Below are 17,655 nucleotides of genomic sequence, written 5' to 3'. Positions count from 1 at the left end.
ATGATAAAGTTGATGTTTCTATGTCTGCTCCCGGAACTGTTTTGGTAAGTATGGGGAATGGCTCGGTTTTTCTCCTCAGCCCATGGTTGTCTAGGGCCTTTCCAGCGGAATTTACAGAATCCTCCACCGGCCCATTACGGTAGGAGCCTGCAACCGGTGTCTGTTCCTTGCTGTCATCGGGCGATGCACTGGGTTTCTGCTGCTCCATGGCTGCGTTTGTTATTTCAGCTTGAGCGGGAGGTCTGGATTTCCTAATTTTCTCTTCTCTGCTCTGCTCTGCTTCCGATTGGATGTGTCTGAAAGTGAGAGAAAACACTAGCAACAGAAGGCAAGGCCGGAAATAAGGGTCTACAAAGTCACATGCTGGTACGGGGGCATCACTGGATCCTTCTCTTTTGCCGCCTTCCTGTTCTCACTACCAATCCATATGTTTTGGTGCCTAATTGCAAGCCGGCATTTATACATATATATCTTTATTATTCAGATACCAGAGTCTGATGTCACAGACTGAAATAACGCCATCTGCAGAAAACACAGCCGGCTAACCACAAACAACTCCATGCCATGGCGCTCCATACTAGGTCCCCCTTCCGCAGTGCCCTCTCTGTGAATTTCCACTCCTTGAACACCTTTTAAAACTGTCCCTCTCTATGTGGACGTCACACTGTTCAATATCGTCTAGATTAGAATCTATGTCCTGACGACAGTCGGTGCCTTAACAGTGCTGTTTAATCTACACAGCCCCTGCTATAGTTCCATTTCTCACCGAACCAGAAACACCATAAATTCTGTGTGTCGACAATGATTGTGTACTGCTAGTTGATGCAGCAGTACATGAAATGACAGTCACTTTTTACTTTGCCTACTAACCCACGGATATGCATACTGTTTTGTGTTACACATACCCCACGTGCCACTTAAGGCACATATGTATTCTTAAATGTGTGTCTATGTAAGAAACTAAACTTTCTTTTAAGATATCTCTACTCCTGCTGATCTTTATGAGCTAGTATTTACTAATCTAGCTTCACTGCCAATACAGGGTGACGTCCCGTGCATTAATGACAAGGGTAGCCTTTGACTCTGTTCTCTAATCTGCTGTTGTAATATAAATAAATACAACGCAGCAGTTCATTTATTCCATGTCATGGCCTTCCTTGCCATTCTTTACTAGAGGCATTCAGTCTTCACCTGGGACACTCTGCCACCAAGTCTTCTCACACAAATTCCCCAGTTCCACTTCACCTAGTGTACCTCCCCACCAGGACTTTCATTTTACACTCATCAACTTTTACCTGTTGTACTCTCCTGAGAGGGTTTTATTATACATACATGTTTAGCCTCACGCGATCCACTAGACTGCCAGGACTTTGTTACACAAATACTAAACTAAACTTCACCTGGTATATTTCTCAGCCAGGACTTTTTTTTAACAGAACTTACACTTCACCTGGTATATTTCTCAGCTCAGACTTTATTATGCAAGTCACTCTTTCTTACTAAACTTCGCCTGGTATCTTTCTCAGCCAGGACTCTGTCATCTGTGACAGAAGTCACATATACTGTGTGATACAAATGTTCAGCTTCACCTGGCATACTGCTTTACCAGGACTTTATTATGTGAGTTATTCACACCTTCAACTTAGGATTTAATAACCCATTAACAACTTGCTTTACAAATGCTCCCACTTGTTTAGTAACTGCATTGTTTCCCACTCGCTGTCTTTTCTGATAAGTGCTTCACTTTATCTGGCCGCCTGGTAACCCAGTTACTTTCTTTAGGTTCACCAGCAGCTCCTATGCCCTCCGCTGAAGGAAATATGCTTGCTTGCAAACCGGTAACCCTCCTTCCTTCCTTCCCAGGGTTTACCGGCTATCTCCAGCGCCTCGTCTCTCCGCTCTCTATTGCTGCAACATGCTGGCTTTGCATACACCCTGACAAGTGCTGCACTCCCGGTGTATCCGCTTAGCGGTTCCACAGGCTGCGAAGCATCTCGTCGTATGCAGATATTCTCTCTCCTTCTGCTGATCAGCTACAGCGGAGTCTCTCTGGAACTTCCAGGTCTGTTTACTGATTTGCTGACAACTAGACGGTTGTATTGTTTGCTCAGTCTTCGTAATCCTCAGTCTGTTGCTCCCCCTTGTGTCAGTTTCTATGGAGTTACTTTCCGAATGGCTTACCATATATGAATCCTGAGCCTCCTGGGAAGTCATCCTCATTGCTCCCTGTCTTTACTCGTCCCAGCTACTGACATATTTTTCCTAATGGCAGTTTGGAGAATAATTACCGGTAGATCTATCAGGAAGTGAAGGACAAGTGCAACAATATGCCATTAAGGCTTGGGGGACTGAGAAAACATCCCTAGAGGGAAAAGGGGGGTATGTGCTTTCCTCCAACAATGTTGTTACATTCTCTTGAAGTGTACCCCCCCCAGATGGTTTTCCCTCATATAGCCACCCCCAGGGTTAGGATCAGGTAGCGTCTGCTGTCCCATGGCCATTTGAGAGGGAGTCACCCCAGGGAAAGAGGTGGGGAAATCGTCAGATTCATCACATAATCCAGACCACTGAAATTTACAAGACCAAGCTCAAACCCCATTTATTAACCTGCAAAAGATCGCCGTCTCCACCATCCGATACCTGCCCTACTCAAATACAGCCTATTTGTAAATATGGCACAAAGCAAGTGTGGGTGAAGTGCAGATATAGTTCTGCAGTACATTGTATTAATTTGTTTTTGGAACCCGAGTGTGCCTTAAGTGTGCATTCTACGTTGTGCTACAACTCTCGCAGGGAGCAGCTAACTCTGCCTGGGAGCTCGGTGCTCGGCAGCTTCATAACCCGCTCACGAGTGCAAATGCGCGCACGAGGCAAGTGCAGGTGAAGTGCAGATACAGTACTGCAGATCAGCGGCTCCGAGGCGAGGGGGACATTTTACAACTGGGCCTGAATCCACAAGGTAATATTTTCTGCCTGCTGACAATGATCTTTATTGACTCTACTCTTACTGAGCCTCGTTTGCTAGTATAGTTGGCTCGCAGCTCGTTTCCTTCTTGTATCAATCGCATATTGCCCATTGAAACTGTTGCTACCTGGTTCTGCTAACCTCAATCATGGCAAGTAAGCCGACCTATTCATTGCGCAGATAAACCTGTGCAGCTTCTGCAGTGGCTAACGGCACATTTAATGACGATATAGATGCCGTGACTGCCATCATTTCCACGTTAGCTACTACAATCCCTAATGATTGCGTAGCGGCTCAAAACCCTATACCTACGGCTGTCCTAAAGGATGGGCCTGATATGGAACTGGCACTAGGTGGTGGTCGGTCTGAGGAGGAAATTATAAATGAACTTTGGGAAAATTTGAATAATCCTCATCAAAAAGGTACCTTTGCCAACGAGAAAGTAAGGGAGAACCGTAAACACATAATTGTACCTACTATCACCCCTATAACAGGGCAAATAAATACAGACATCTTCCCAAAAGCTGTAACTAGTACAGAAGTCAAGCAAACTGCACCATCATCGGTTGTTATAATTGAGAACAAACATTAACGATCAAAGTTTCATGGATACAACTGAGAGAATGCAGGTCCAAAGCAACCAGAGAATGGTTAATGGGGATTTGTCACATTTGTACAGGCTGCTAGACAGTGCTATATCTCCCTTACATGGAGACTTACGATCAGCTACTCCTATTTTACTGACATAGCTACTTCCTAGCAGCAATATAACGTCCATTCATTCCTCCACAAACAGAGCTGATGCACATTTACACCATACCTTGAGAGACATTGATGAAAAGATCAAACTTACTGCGCCATCGATCTTGGCTCTGAATACCAACCTTAGTGCATTCGTAAAGCTCTACGACAACATAGGGACGAGGCCAGGGCTCATACCTTGATGTTAAGTGAAATCAGTATAAGTAATAATGCTTGTATCCAGGTCCCAAAAGTGAAGCCGGATACAATCAACGACAAGCCAGTAACTCAGCCGCTGGCTGTCACCGAATGTGTAAATCAGTTAACTCCCCTAGCGCAAACTTCAGGTGGAGTAGGTCAAGATCCTTAACCCGTGAAGGACACAAAGGGGAATTACTGTTCGACAGTGCTGGAGGTGTCTAAAACAACAGCGTAGGCAAATTAGCCTATCATTGGTGCCACGCAAATTGAGGTGAATAATACAGTTATACAGGGTAAAAAGAGAAAGATAAAAAACAAAAAATAACAACAGAAATAATAACCAAATGTTCTGCAAATGTGCATGTCAAATACATACGTCTGAGGCTTCAGCTGTGCAGACTTTGGATAAAGGAATATCTGTCATGGGGAAAGAGGTCCCCTCCATTTTTGATAGGTCAAAAAACTGTAACAACTCAGTGAGAAAACCTTGCAACTCTAATGATCCATCTATGTTGGCAGACTCACAACAAGTAGCCTCTGGCTCAGAGGACTGTGTTGTGACTAAAAGCAATGGTTGGACACAGACAGGGGAAAGTACAGTCGATAAGGATAAAGGAGAACTTGCCTTACATGACCCCACAACTACTAAAGAGAACCGGACTCAAACCAATTTATCTATGAAAGAAAGGCCTAATATAATCTCTATGGCAGACTATTAAAAAAAAAAGCAGACTTTGCCTACCCAATGTGCTAATTTGTTGGGGCCTCCATTCGGGAGTTTTGCCTGTAATGAAGGGTCAAGACAAGAGGGTCATCTAAAACAATGTTGTAATCAATCACTTTCCAATACCTCTTGTGATGAAGCCACTGGTAACAACGACTGTGTAACGTGAGAGGAAAGGAAAAGACAAGCCACGTAACCTTTGAGGACCCCCCATTCCAGCCGCATTCCACTTTTGCGCAAATTAACTTGTAATAATCAAAGGGTACCTAATGGCCCTATGACTGTGGTGATGTATTTTGCCCTAATTCATAAGGAATACTTCACTGATTCGAGGGCTATGGTGTCTGCCTGTTACAACTTTGGTGGACCTTAGTCAGCAAAGTACACAAAGTCAAACACCTTTATCATCATTTACCGAAATTAAGGAGTCCTTTAAGCAAAAAGTTGATGTGGCTGTTGGACCTTCGGGATCTATTCTACCGTGAATTACTAACAGTCCCCATAGCAGGGTAGAACCAAAAATGGTGCTTTGGAGTGCAGGAAGACCATTAGGAGATACAAATCTCTGATAGGTCACCAGTTCAGCCTCTAACTTCAAAGCAGGATTTGTGTGATTCCTCGCCGTTTCTAATTTTGGAATATGTTTTGGAACCAGCCTATAGCGTGGGGCTAACTCCAAATAGAGCCAATATATTGGCTCTTTTTGACGACATGTCTAGGCTATGGTTGATATCATCTAAAGATATTGGGCCTCATTGCACGGTAGGCGGTGAGCCATGGCGCTATTAGCGCCATGGCTCATGCCGGTAAAATACCAGCACCGCCTTGGCGGAAAGGGGATTTACCGCCCCATTCCAAGGTTGGAGGGGCGGTAAATCCCCCTTCCACCATTGCCCTTCCCCATTCCCATTTCTGCCCCATAGGGCTCTATGGGAATGGGGAAGGCGCTAATTACGGCACCGCAATTTTGCGGTGCCGTAATTAGCTCCGAGGTCCCTTAGCGGGTTGGATTTTAACGCCTGCAAAAAGCAGGCGTTAAATCCCCCAACCCGCAAAGGGACCTCGTAGTAAGGCGGTAGGGATTTACCGGTACTGGTATTTTACCAGTACCGGTAAATCCCTACCGCCATCCGTGTAATGAGGCCCATAGGCTTGGTGGATTTTTTTGACGACGGCAGGAACGATATTGTCATCATAGAGATTCCATCTCATGCTGTATACGCTATGTTGATGGAGGAAGTGGAAGCGTTGAGAAGCTTAGGATATGACCTTCGATGGAGCACATTTAAATCGGAGACAAACCCCCTAAAAAGAGATTATCGAATGGGTGGGTCCCTGAGTAAGAAGGAGAAAATTGTTATGGACAACAATTTTAAGAATTTCCCGTGCTCATAATAATAACAGATATGTAAATTTTTCATAATGCTCAAATCGCAATCCCAATAATTAATGAGGACTGGAATTGGTTGCCCACTTTCTTTTTGAATCGGGACGTGCTGTCAGGGGAGGTCACTCAGAACTTCTGATGACCAATAACTTGTAAAGAAGATACACTGATAAGTCTATTGTCTTGGAACATCAGAGACTATGGGAAATGTATGTGATGACAATATTACCCGGACTCTTAGCATGGCCCCAGTATTTATGCTTCAGGAGACTTGTACATTTCAAAGCTTGGTATTCAATGGGTACTCAAACTTTGTGAAACCAGCACTTAATAAAGAAGTGGGTAGGCCATCAGGAGGCCTTTTGATTGCCCTTAGTAACAGCACAGGGCTCATAGGTAGTTATGTTTCAACAAACATCAGAGGAATTTTAGCTGTAGATTTTTTTGTGAAAGATAAATCTCGGTCAATGCATATGTTGGCTATTAACATATATTGGCATCCTACAAACTCAGTATTGTCTGATTTTATCAATGCACACTGTGAAAACTTAGTGGCTTATAAAACTAAATTGCCTGAGGGAGAATTAACAACAGCATGTGACTGGAACAAAAATTGTCTCTCACCTGATCTCCTTGCTGACTAGCAATTGTCCTCTGTGTCAAACCATCAGGGGAAACAGAAATATTATACTAAACTCTGGAGAGAGTTGAGTGACGAATGGGATCTACATATCTTAAATGGTCAAGTTACAGGGGATGTCTCCGCTCAATCTATGTGGCAAAAGGACTGGATTGACTATATCGCACTGCCTAGCAGCTTATTTGAAATGTGCACTAGAGGCACTCAACTTGTGCAAATATTACTGTGAATGCAAAAAGGAATTGCATTTCATGGAATCAGCAATCATTAGAACTGTTCGGTAAAGAAATGTGTTCGCTTTGGTATACTATCACCCTGTGCGATAAGCGAGCACTCTTTTCAGTAGAATCCTTTCTGTTGTTTATTGCCCAAAAAGTCACAAAGATTTGCCAGAACAGAGATCTGACACAACCTTATTACGCGTAGGTAACTATTAACAGGATGTACAAAACAGGAAAAAGGTAATGAAATCCGCTATCAAAAGAATAGGTACTCGCGAGTTGAATTGGGAGGAAAAGATCAAAATAATTAGAATTGAGAAGCAGAATTAAAAGAACTGGTTAAGGGCCAATAGATATCACCTGGCACAAAAAGATGGAGAAAGACTGCTCAAGGAGGTAGAGGAAATTAATAGTAAAAGCTTTTGGTCTGTGGTAAAAGGAAGAGAAGGCGATAGCAGATAAGTCTTATCTAACTCCATCTCGGAGCAACAATGGTCGGAGCAGTTCAAGAATTTATACCAGAATACTGCCATATATAATTGGCTGAACGAGTATGGGGGTCCCTGGACTAATAACATTTCTACAGAGCTGATTTATAAGTGATTATATCACCTTCTACTTCGCAAGCACAAGGCCCTAACGGTCTCTCCAATATTGTCATTAAATGGGATCCTAAATTGTGGGCATCTACTCTATACGTTTTGAAAAAATTCTGAAGCTTAAAAAAACTTCCATCCTCTTGGAGCATTTCCACCAGTCTTGGGAGGACAGCTCAGGGGCAACACGCTCGCCTTGGAAGCAAGACGATGCAGTGCAACACAGGTTCGATCCCCGGGAGCATTTCCACCAGTCTTGGGAGGACAGCTCAGGGGCAACACGCTCGCCTTGGAAGCAAGACGATGCGGTGCAACACAGGTTCGATCCTCTGGTCCGCGCTTAGAAACCTCTATGTATTAAGCACATTATGAATAACCAATTACATTTACATTACACCATTGTTCCTGTATATAAAAAAAGGTTCCCGCTGAGCTACAGAACAACAGCTCAATTACATGAGGAGAGTACAATCTTCTAAGCCTGTATTCTGTGGGAAATTGAAGAGTGGATTTCGACAAAAAATATTCTGTTGAAAATCCAAACAGGATATAGAAGAGGCATTGGTACGAATGCCAACGTTCTCATTATTAATACTCCATTTGAACAGGCAGGAGGTAAAGGTGCTGGCCCGTTGTATGTGGCAAGTGTGGATCTAAGCCTTGCATTCGACATGGCCGATCGTGAAAGATTCTGGCTAAAATTGTGGGATTGGAGTTTTCCATCAGATTTACCAGATATTTTGGTTCATATTCATGCAAGAACAGCCGTCGAGGTTAGGCTGAATATGCAGGGCTTGGTTACAGAGCCTATATAACCACAGCAAGAGGTTTTTTATTCTTTACATATCTGATCTAGGTGAGCTTCTACTCCCTCACTCTTTTGTGGCACCTAAAATAGATACTGAAAAAATGTATTGGTTGAGCTATGCGGATGACATCTTGCTTTTAGACAGAACACAACTGGGCCGAGCCTGCAGCGCTTGCTAGTGACATTTTGTGAATTATTGACAATAACTATTTTAATAGCAAACCCTATGAAAACAAACATAATGTGCTTTAAAGGTCCTAGAAATAAACCCCCCAATTTTACTGGGTACTTGGGAGGGGAAATGCTAACCGTTAATTCTCTGTGAAATATTTGGTCTATGTGCTCGCAAGAAACTCAATTCGGACTGCCTAGGATGATACCCTATATGGAAAAGGGACACAATAGAGGGCATAAACGATGTACATAAACAAAAGGTTTTGTCGTTTTACCTTGAATCCACTGGTTAGTTTGTGCAATCTTAACATGATTTGTGCTCTACTGCACGGTTTTGAGTTGACTGCCTTTTCAGAGCGCTTTGATTTTGAGAAATTGAAGGGCTTTATATGGAAGAAAGTTGTAAGCCTTAATTGCATGTCAGTGTGTGTTTTACAGTATGAACTAGGACTATCTTCACTGGCATGTGGGATGAAGTGGAATGTTATCCAGATATACAGTAAGTTGAGGTCCACTAGTTCTAGTTCCTTATACTACCTAATGCTCAAGCATATGACAAACATTACGGCGAGCAACTCAAAACATGTTTACAGGAATTGTAAGAATATTTTAGAAAAATATGAACTGACGTTTCATTAACATTAGACAGGACCAATTAAAGGAAAAAATCTCGGACCTGAATTGGATTAATGCATGTGAAAAGAGGAATGTAAGCTCTACAGTGAAACTTGTGAGCACAAAAACGAGGCACATTGCAGAATTACTTGAATCATCGCCTAGATGGAAGGCACATGAGATCATTTATGCAGACGAAGTTCAGTGTAATTTGCACTGGTGATATTTTGTTTATGAGAGGATTAAAGGGGAGTAATCTATGCAGATACTGCTCGTGTGAAATAAAAACACTGAAACATCTATTTATAGTATGCCCTTCTCTGTGTGAAAAATATCAATGTTTTAAAGAATATATCCACCGGGAGTGGCTTTTAAATACTACCTTGTTTTGACTCAGGTTTGTAAGGGGACAACCGATCCCATTATTAATTAAGGTAGTAACTTTGTTAAAAGATGTTAAACTGATTGATGAATGTTAAAAGGTAGTGCATAACATGGAGATTGTTAATCACTATATGAAATTATGAGATTTGTACTAATTGGAATGTATCTATTTTATTGTATTTTGAAACTATGTCAAGACCGGAGGCTCGGATTATGCTTCCCTTTCCATTTTACTGTTCAGCAGCAAAGTACATACCAAAAAAAACATGAAAAACAAAACTCAATAAACTACAATAACAATTGTTTTAGAGTCTTTGTTAGTTCTGTTCTTATTGGTCCTAAAACTGACCACGTGATAACTTCAACAAATCAGAATAGTCCATGTCCATAAATCACACTGTCCTTCTACTTGACTTCCTCTTTCTTTGCTGCTCGGCAGCGAGTTAAGTGTCCTTTTTATTATTGTTACAAATGTGTGTATTGATGTGACAGTGTGTGTTTACTTAGGCACACAATCTAGGTAATTGGTGGAGCATATCTGCATCGAGTGTTGAATGTTTGGAAGTTGAGGTTGCGACGGGGCTGATGCTCCGGAGACCGCAACCTCTGAGGAGAGCCAGAGAGGCCACTACGGGTCACGGAAGGGGGAGTGTGACAGGACCACTTAGTTCCGGCGCTCCCATCATTCCGCGGACCGTTAGGAAAGTGAGATAATGTATTGAGAGAGCTCCAAGGGCATATTCATACAATCTTCGAACTCCTGTAATCAGGAGATATAATGCACGCGTTTGCTTCGGAACGCAACGTTCTATTAGATCAAGCTACGCGAAAACTGATTACAGCAACCCTGCAGGCCAGAGAGAGATACCGGAACAAAACAGTGATGGGCACAGTCCCAGGTAAAACCTGATTGTATATATAACAGGCCAGGCAATACATTATAAAATATATATTTGCAATCTCCAAGAGATTATAAAACTCTTGGCTTATAGTCAAAAATCCCCAGTGTTTTGTGCAGACATGAGCTCCTCTAGTGATGAGGGAAAGGCTAACATTAGCCAGAAGAGGAGCCATGCAGAGATGACTCAGGTCCTCCAAAAACCCCTGGGGGCCTTGTCGGGACAAGGGCCACATCAGATAGCTCAAGTTCTCACAGGTCCTGGAGGAGATCAAAGGGCTAAAAGCTCAGGGGAAAACAAAAGGGGGCAGAAAAGCAGCCTGCAGGGCAGAAGAAGCCCACACCCTCCCGGGCACACAACCAAAGAAGAAGGGTGGTAAGAGAAGCAGAGTAAGAGCAAAGGTTGGGTCTAGCAGGTGGCAGGATTATTCTTCAGACACCTCTGATGAGAGAGAGGAGGAATATTCAGAGGAAGCGCTATATTCCATATCTTCCTCAGAAGAAGAAGGCCATAAAGCGCTAAAGAAAACGAGGAAGGAGGAGACAGAGGAGGATGGTGCAGGTGATGATTTTGATCCTGAGGCATTAATCCACCCAAGGTCTTCCGAGTGAGCTGCCAAAGAAAATAGCGGCCTATTTGAGAAAGTGCCTGAGGGTGCCCCTAGCTAAAGGGGATAGGAGTAAGAGGAGGGCAGAATGCCCTAGACCTCACCTCCCAAAGGGTGCAGCGGATACACCCGAGATCGATGACAAAATGATCACGTTCATGAGCAAGTACACCAAGGACATGAGAAAAGGACTAGCTTGGTCCTGGCGATCATGCCAGGACAAAAAGCTGGACATGACAGGGCCCCTCAATAAGATTCTACGGATTGGCGAAGAGGCCAGAGAAAAGGGGGAGCCAGTGGACCCAGCGATTCTGATTGGGTGGACCCAGAGGGCAATCTGTATGTTGGGTGACGCCAACCACACGATCACTACGGAGAGAAGAAGGTCTCTTCTGGTAAAGATAGACCCGAAGCTAAGTAAACTAACTTCTTCAGAGTCGGCGTCGACCGCAAAGGGAAAACTCTTCGGAGATTCCTTCATTAAAGAGTGAACAAAGTTCGCTAACTGCTATGCAGCGCTAGACAAGGCGCAGACCTCACTCAAGAGAGTGTTCGGGAGACAGATTTACGGGAGGGCCAGCAGAGGCAGGGGTCGCTCGGCTGGTTGATTACACTTTTACAGATCCTACCAGGACAGAACATAGTGGCGAGATCAGGAGGATCGAAGACAGAACCCCCTTCTTCCCATCAAGGGGCAGAGGAAGGGGTAGAAGCTGGCGACATGGAGATCGTCAAAAAAACATCGTCAGAGCAAACCCATGACTATTTACCCCAGCAGTAGGGGGAAGAATAGCAGAGTTTACACAAAATTGGCAAACTATATCTGGAGATACTTGGATAATAGAAACTGTACAAGGTTTTGACATAGACTTTCGAGAGACACCTCATCAGAGTAATCTTCCAGGGGTTTAGAGCTAAACAGAGAAGACACATTATTGCTAGAGCAAGAACTGAGAGGACTAGAGAGCAAAAAGGCCATAAGAGTAGTAACAGACTCCTCAAGAGGTTATAGAAGCAACATGTTTCCTGTGAAAGGGAAACACAAGGTAAGACCAATTATTAACTTGAAGGGCTTAAACGAATTTGTGGTATACAGGCACTTCAAGATAGAGGGGATACATCTGTCACGAGATACCTTAATTCAGATAGATTGGCTAGCCAGAATAGACCTAAAGGACACATATCTAACTATACCCATAGCAGAGGGTCATTGCAGATTCCTACGGTTCATCTGGGGAGAGTCGACATGGGAGTTTCGATGTCTACCCTTCGGCCTGGCATCTGCACCATGGTGTTTCACCAAGATAATTAAACCAGTGGTGACGCACCTCAGGAGTCAGGGAATATACTTGGACGATATATGGCTGATGTATCAGGAGAAATAAACACTACTACAAGTGCAGACAACAATAAAATTGTTAGAGGGCCTGGGGTTCCTAATAAATTGGGAGAAATCCCAAATACTACTGGATCAGTCAACATTTCTGGGGTTCATGGTGGACTCTATTCAGGGATCTGTCAGCCTACCCATTTCCAAGGTGAACGATATCAAAAAGCAGTTAAGACACACCCTAGCGAGAGGAGAAATGTCACTGAGGGACATTGCAAGGTTAGTGGGCCGACTAGCGTCATCAGTCCAAGCGATATTTCCAGGCCCGCTACATTACAGGGCACTCCAGAGGTTAAAGATCAGACAACTCAGGAGGGGTGCTTCATACGAAACAAATGTTACCATCTCCCAAGAAGTGAGGGAAGAGTTGGAATGGTGGCTACACCAAATGGATGCATGGAACAGGAGGGCCATATTTGGCTCATTCCTGGACCTGGTCATCGAATCCGACGCCAGCAGATGGGGCTGGGGAGCCCGGTGCAGGAACCTGTCGTCAGGGGGCAGGTGGTCGGATCAGGAGACGATTCTCCATATCAACTGTATGGAGTTACTAGAAGGGTCCTTCGCAGTGAAATGCTGGACTCAAGAGAGGGCACAATGTTGTGTCCTGCCAAAGATGGACAATGTTTCGGCAGACATGTACATAACCAGACTGGGCCAGACTACTAGCAGAATTGTCAAATGATTTCTGGGAACTCTGTCTTCAGAGGAAAGTGTCAGTGACAGCGGAGTACCTGTGGGCCATCAGAATGAGGTGGCCAATTGGAACTCCAGATACCTCATGGATGCCAGCGATTGGAAGCTGGATGAAGAGGTGCTTCAAGTGCTTCTAGAACTAATGGCTTGACAGGGACCATGACAGGTCAACCTATTTGTATCGAGACTGAAAAACAGCTAACCTGGTTCTTCAGCTGGAGACCGGACACAGAGCAGAAGCGACAGACGCCTTCCTGATAACATGGGGAACAACAGACAAACTATGCATTTCCGCCTTTCTGCATGATAGCGAGGACGCTAGCCCAGGTGAGATGGCAGAACACATCGCTAGTCCTAATCACACTGGATTGGAGGGATTAGATGTGGTTCCCCAGTCTACTGGAATTATCACACCACAACCCAGTGGCACTACCCAGCCACAAATTCGTCATGCAAGACCCCAGTGACCTCAGCCATCCACTAGTGAGGTCAGGCAGACTCAACCTAATCGCATGGGCGATTTCAGGAGATCTTGGGTTAGGGTAGGACTATCGAATGAGGCTGAATGCATCATTAACTAATCCTGGGCACCAGGGACACACAGGGCCTATAAATCTGCATGGGCTAGATGGAGTAGCTGGTGTTTGGAGAGGAGTATTCATCCCGATGGAACGGATGTAGTACATGTAGCACATTTCTTAGCACAGTTGGTAGCACAAGAGAAGGCATACAGAACAACCAATACGGCCAGGTCAGCGATATTGGCAGGTCACCCTAGGATTGAAGGGGTAGCGATCCCCTGATCTGTAGACTAGTAAAGGGAGTAAAGATGACTAGACCCCCTAGTGAAAAATACACTCAATTGTGGGATGTCGACACAGTTTTTAAATTATTTCTTTCATGGCCAGATAATCAGAAGCTATCCAGAAAGGCTATTTCAGGCAAGCTAGCTATGCTATTATAGCTATTGGCTTGTAAAAGGTCATCAGACGTCAGAGCACTAGAGATCAACAGGAAGAGTGCGTCATCGAACGGAGTGACCTTCCTCATAACGAGGATAACTAAGGCAGGTTTGAGATCTATATCTTACGAATCTTTTCCGGGACAACCAAAACTATGCCTGTTCAGATGCTTAACGTCATATGAGGATATGACAAGGGAAGCGAGACCTCTAGGAGTATCCCAGTTACTAATAGCTATTTGTAAACCTTTTAAGGCCATAACACCGGCTACCATAGCCAGATGGCTTATATGGGTGATGGAACAGGGAGGCATTGAAGTAGTAAAGTATGGGACTCACTCAGCAAGAGGAGCGATGGCTACCAAGACTTTTAAAACTTTCTATTTTAAACCAATGGAAGGTGTGGCATCATTAGTGGCGAGTAAGCTTTGAACAAGCATAATCTGAGATTCCGGTCTTGACATAGAATTCAGATTTTCAACACATTCGTTCCAGAAAGTCATAATTCTATTAAAAGACGCGGAGGCGAAGGATTATCCCACCCTATCAAATCGTAAAATGTAATGGAATGTAAAAGTACTGAAATGTATTACACATTTTTTACTGCAATTATTGAAATGATACATGATGAATACATTGAAGGGTTACAGATTGGTTAAATGCACAAAAGGATAACGGAGAAATTGTGGTTGATTTTATAGTCACCAGTTACTTCATGTTTCTATTAGGTACGTTGGCGGCCAACAAACAATCAGGAAATTGAATTTATATCGGCATGGAATGGACGGGATTGCAAAATTCACTGGACGCATTCTCGACTGAGCAAAGAAAGAAGAAGTAAAGTAGAAGGACAGTGTGATTTATAGACATGGACTATTCCGATTTGTTGAAGTTATGACGTGGTCAGTTTGAGGACCAATAAGAACAGAACTACCAAAGGCTCTAAAACAATGGTTATTGTAGTTTATTGAGTTTTGTTTTTCATGTTTTATTGGTTTGTACTTTGCTGCTGAACAGTAAAATGGAAAGGGAAGCATAATCCTTTGCCTCCGTTTCTTTAATAGAATTATGACTTTCTGGAACCACTGTGTTGAAAATCTGAATTAAATGTGAAATGTATTTAAGAGGAATGCACTTAATAAGAATTGTTTTTTATACGTGTTTGATGTAAAAGGTTTGTGAATAAACCAACACAAAAAAATACTAACCTGTGTAAATAATGGTCTTTGACTAAATGTATACCATATTTAGGTATGTTCCCTTGTTACAATTGTCCCCTGTTTATGTGCCACAGTTATACTTCTACATCAACATGATCACTCCCATCTGTACGACCATAGTAACCTTATTAAGGCACCCTTTCCCAGGAACAACCTCGCACATATGTAATGTTGTTCTATGCATGACACTTATGGTACAAATGTCTTCCAAACAAACAAATAAATACATTTTTACCATAATTACCTTTGATGAAGGACGATCTGTGTGTGACAAGACAGACATCGAACTTGTGACGTGCAGGTTGTTACTGTGTCAGAGGTTAGTGCATATATGTATTTTATAAACATACACACAGAAGCACACAATGGAAATAGCATTGATATAATAACATCATCACTGTATTTTTCTTGATAGCAATTCAAGAGATGTACAACCCACCGCACCCTCCACCCCCACTCACCCCCATATAAAAGCAAATAGGTCCAGCAGAAACCATTCTGAAATCTTTTAAGCTTTAAAAGTGGCCAGTATACGAGGAATATCTGGCTTCGGGAGGAAAACGAGACAGAAGTGGCTAAATACAACAAGAATGAAAACAACTCAAGTGTCTCCCCGTCACAATCCCCCCCAACACATACGTCCATAAAAGGTGGCTGTGAAGTTAAGCACCTACAGCGAAGCAATACAAAAATAAAATGTTACTACCGACATAAAAAGTGGTTTTGTTTACCTTCCACGTGGAGGCCAAAATTGTTTACATTGAACCAGGAGGCCCACCAAAGGTGTATGGAAAATCGCTCCCTCTCTACATTTTGTATAAAGATAATTTAATGTGCCTGTTTTTCGGTGATCCAAAACATATTTTTTAGAGCTGTCAGCGGATTGATTTTGTCCCGTTAAAGCATTCGAGAAAAGTGAAACCCAAAAGGGCTATGGAGGCGGTATGCAATATGAGATGTTGCTAGTAGATCTGCTTACCCTGCAAGTTTTCCTCCTGTGTATTCTGTGCTTCGCTGTGTGACATGTTGCTTTTTCGTTCTGCTCTGCTCTCCAGCTTCCTGCTGCTCCTTTACCCGCTGCTCTTTGTCACTGGCTCTGTTGTTGTTATTGTCTGCACTGTAAATGCTGCTGTCACCAGCTGCTGGGGACGTGTCCCCAGAGAGCCGCTCCATTGGCTGCTAGTTGATTCCGCCCACCAGCAACAACCGCCGTCAACCTGCAACTCTCAGCCCCGCGGCTCATTGCAATAAGGGTTCGTAAACATAGCCGCCACCGTTTTGCCCTACTATCAATGTGTCTCCACTACAGCAGTTTGAAACTGAACTAAATTATAAAAGTAAACACAGATCATTACTGAAAAGAAATACTAATTAAAACACCATTCTTTCAACTAAAGAACGTTTATTATTTACATTTATCTCATTATGGCTCACTTTGAGTTCTGTTTTCAGTTTGTGCTGTCATGTTTTGATGAGCATTTGTCAACTAACTCTGCTTCGTAATGAGAAGAGCGATATTTTTGCTTTTCAAAATGGCGGCCACATTCGCTGCAAATAAATAGAAATTTGGCTGCGCGGGGCGCTAGGGTGCAGCTAAACCCCCTTCGAAAATGGGTGGGCAAACGTCACTGTTTCCGCCAACTATTAAGTCATGTGGGTGGCGCAAATTCCTACGAAGTTCAAAAACACAGCAGAAAAGCGTCGGATTTTGCCGCCGATTTGTCAGAAGATATCCAGCCAGAGGAGGGTGGTTGTCCGCAAATAGAATTGTTTGGGTGCAAAATGCAGACATGCCAAGTCTCCTGACAAGGTGGGAGGGAGATGTTGCTCCTGAAAGTGGGAGAAAGGGATTTCTGCATAGGATTGGGGGTTTCATTATTTTAGGCGGAGCGAGTGCTGCAGTTTGTCTCCCTCTGCTGGAGACTTCCTGGAGTTGCGGGAGACTTGGTATGCTGAAAATGATCCATTATACATACATCACACTTTCTGTCAAAATAAATTAGGCAACTCTTTTTGCAGTCGGTTTGGTAGGGTAGCTCATGAAAATTCCAATAGATGCAAGTAACCAACCTGTGCAGGAGCATATCCCAACACATTTTCATGATGCCTTTCCCCACAGTATATGCCAGTACAAAAAATGTTTTCCCGCTGGCAGTACCCATACTTTTTCCATGCTGGCTGCATCTATATATGTCAGTATTCTCATTTCAGAACATATTCATTTATGATTTGCATATTGTGCCAGTAATGATACTATAAGAAAACATGTCCAAGCTGGCTTTGTCAATATGTACCTGCACCTAAGAACATACTCCTGTTGTCTTGGCAATTAAAAATCAATAAATGGACATACAGTTTAGACAAATCATTAGGGAATCCATATCTTTTTTGGGAATAGGTTTAAACAGGGCAACAGTCACCCAAGT

General features: G+C 43.3%; 1 protein-coding gene across 2 annotated transcripts in view; it reads right to left on the bottom strand.

Annotated features, from left to right (window-relative positions):
- BNIP3 (BCL2 interacting protein 3) overlaps window positions 1–16,368 on the bottom strand; it is a 409,172-nt gene extending 392,804 nt beyond the window's left edge. The window contains exon 1 of one of the 2 annotated variants that reach the window (XM_069611439.1): window positions 16,209–16,368. In XM_069611439.1, the coding sequence (XP_069467540.1) occupies window positions 16,209–16,254 (46 nt within the window). In that variant the 5' untranslated portion in view covers window positions 16,255–16,368. The remainder of the gene's footprint in view (window positions 1–16,208) is intronic. The other variant, XM_069611438.1, reaches the window with a different exon arrangement.
- Window positions 16,369–17,655: the final 1,287 nt, after the last annotated feature.

Source organism: Ambystoma mexicanum, chromosome 8 (assembly GCF_040938575.1).
Source record: "Ambystoma mexicanum isolate Mex_15411 chromosome 8, UKY_AmexF1_1, whole genome shotgun sequence".
Classification (NCBI taxonomy): Eukaryota; Metazoa; Chordata; class Amphibia; order Caudata; family Ambystomatidae; genus Ambystoma; species Ambystoma mexicanum.
The sequence above is the reverse complement of the archived record's forward strand: the minus strand, read 5'-3'. Positions and strand labels throughout refer to the sequence as shown.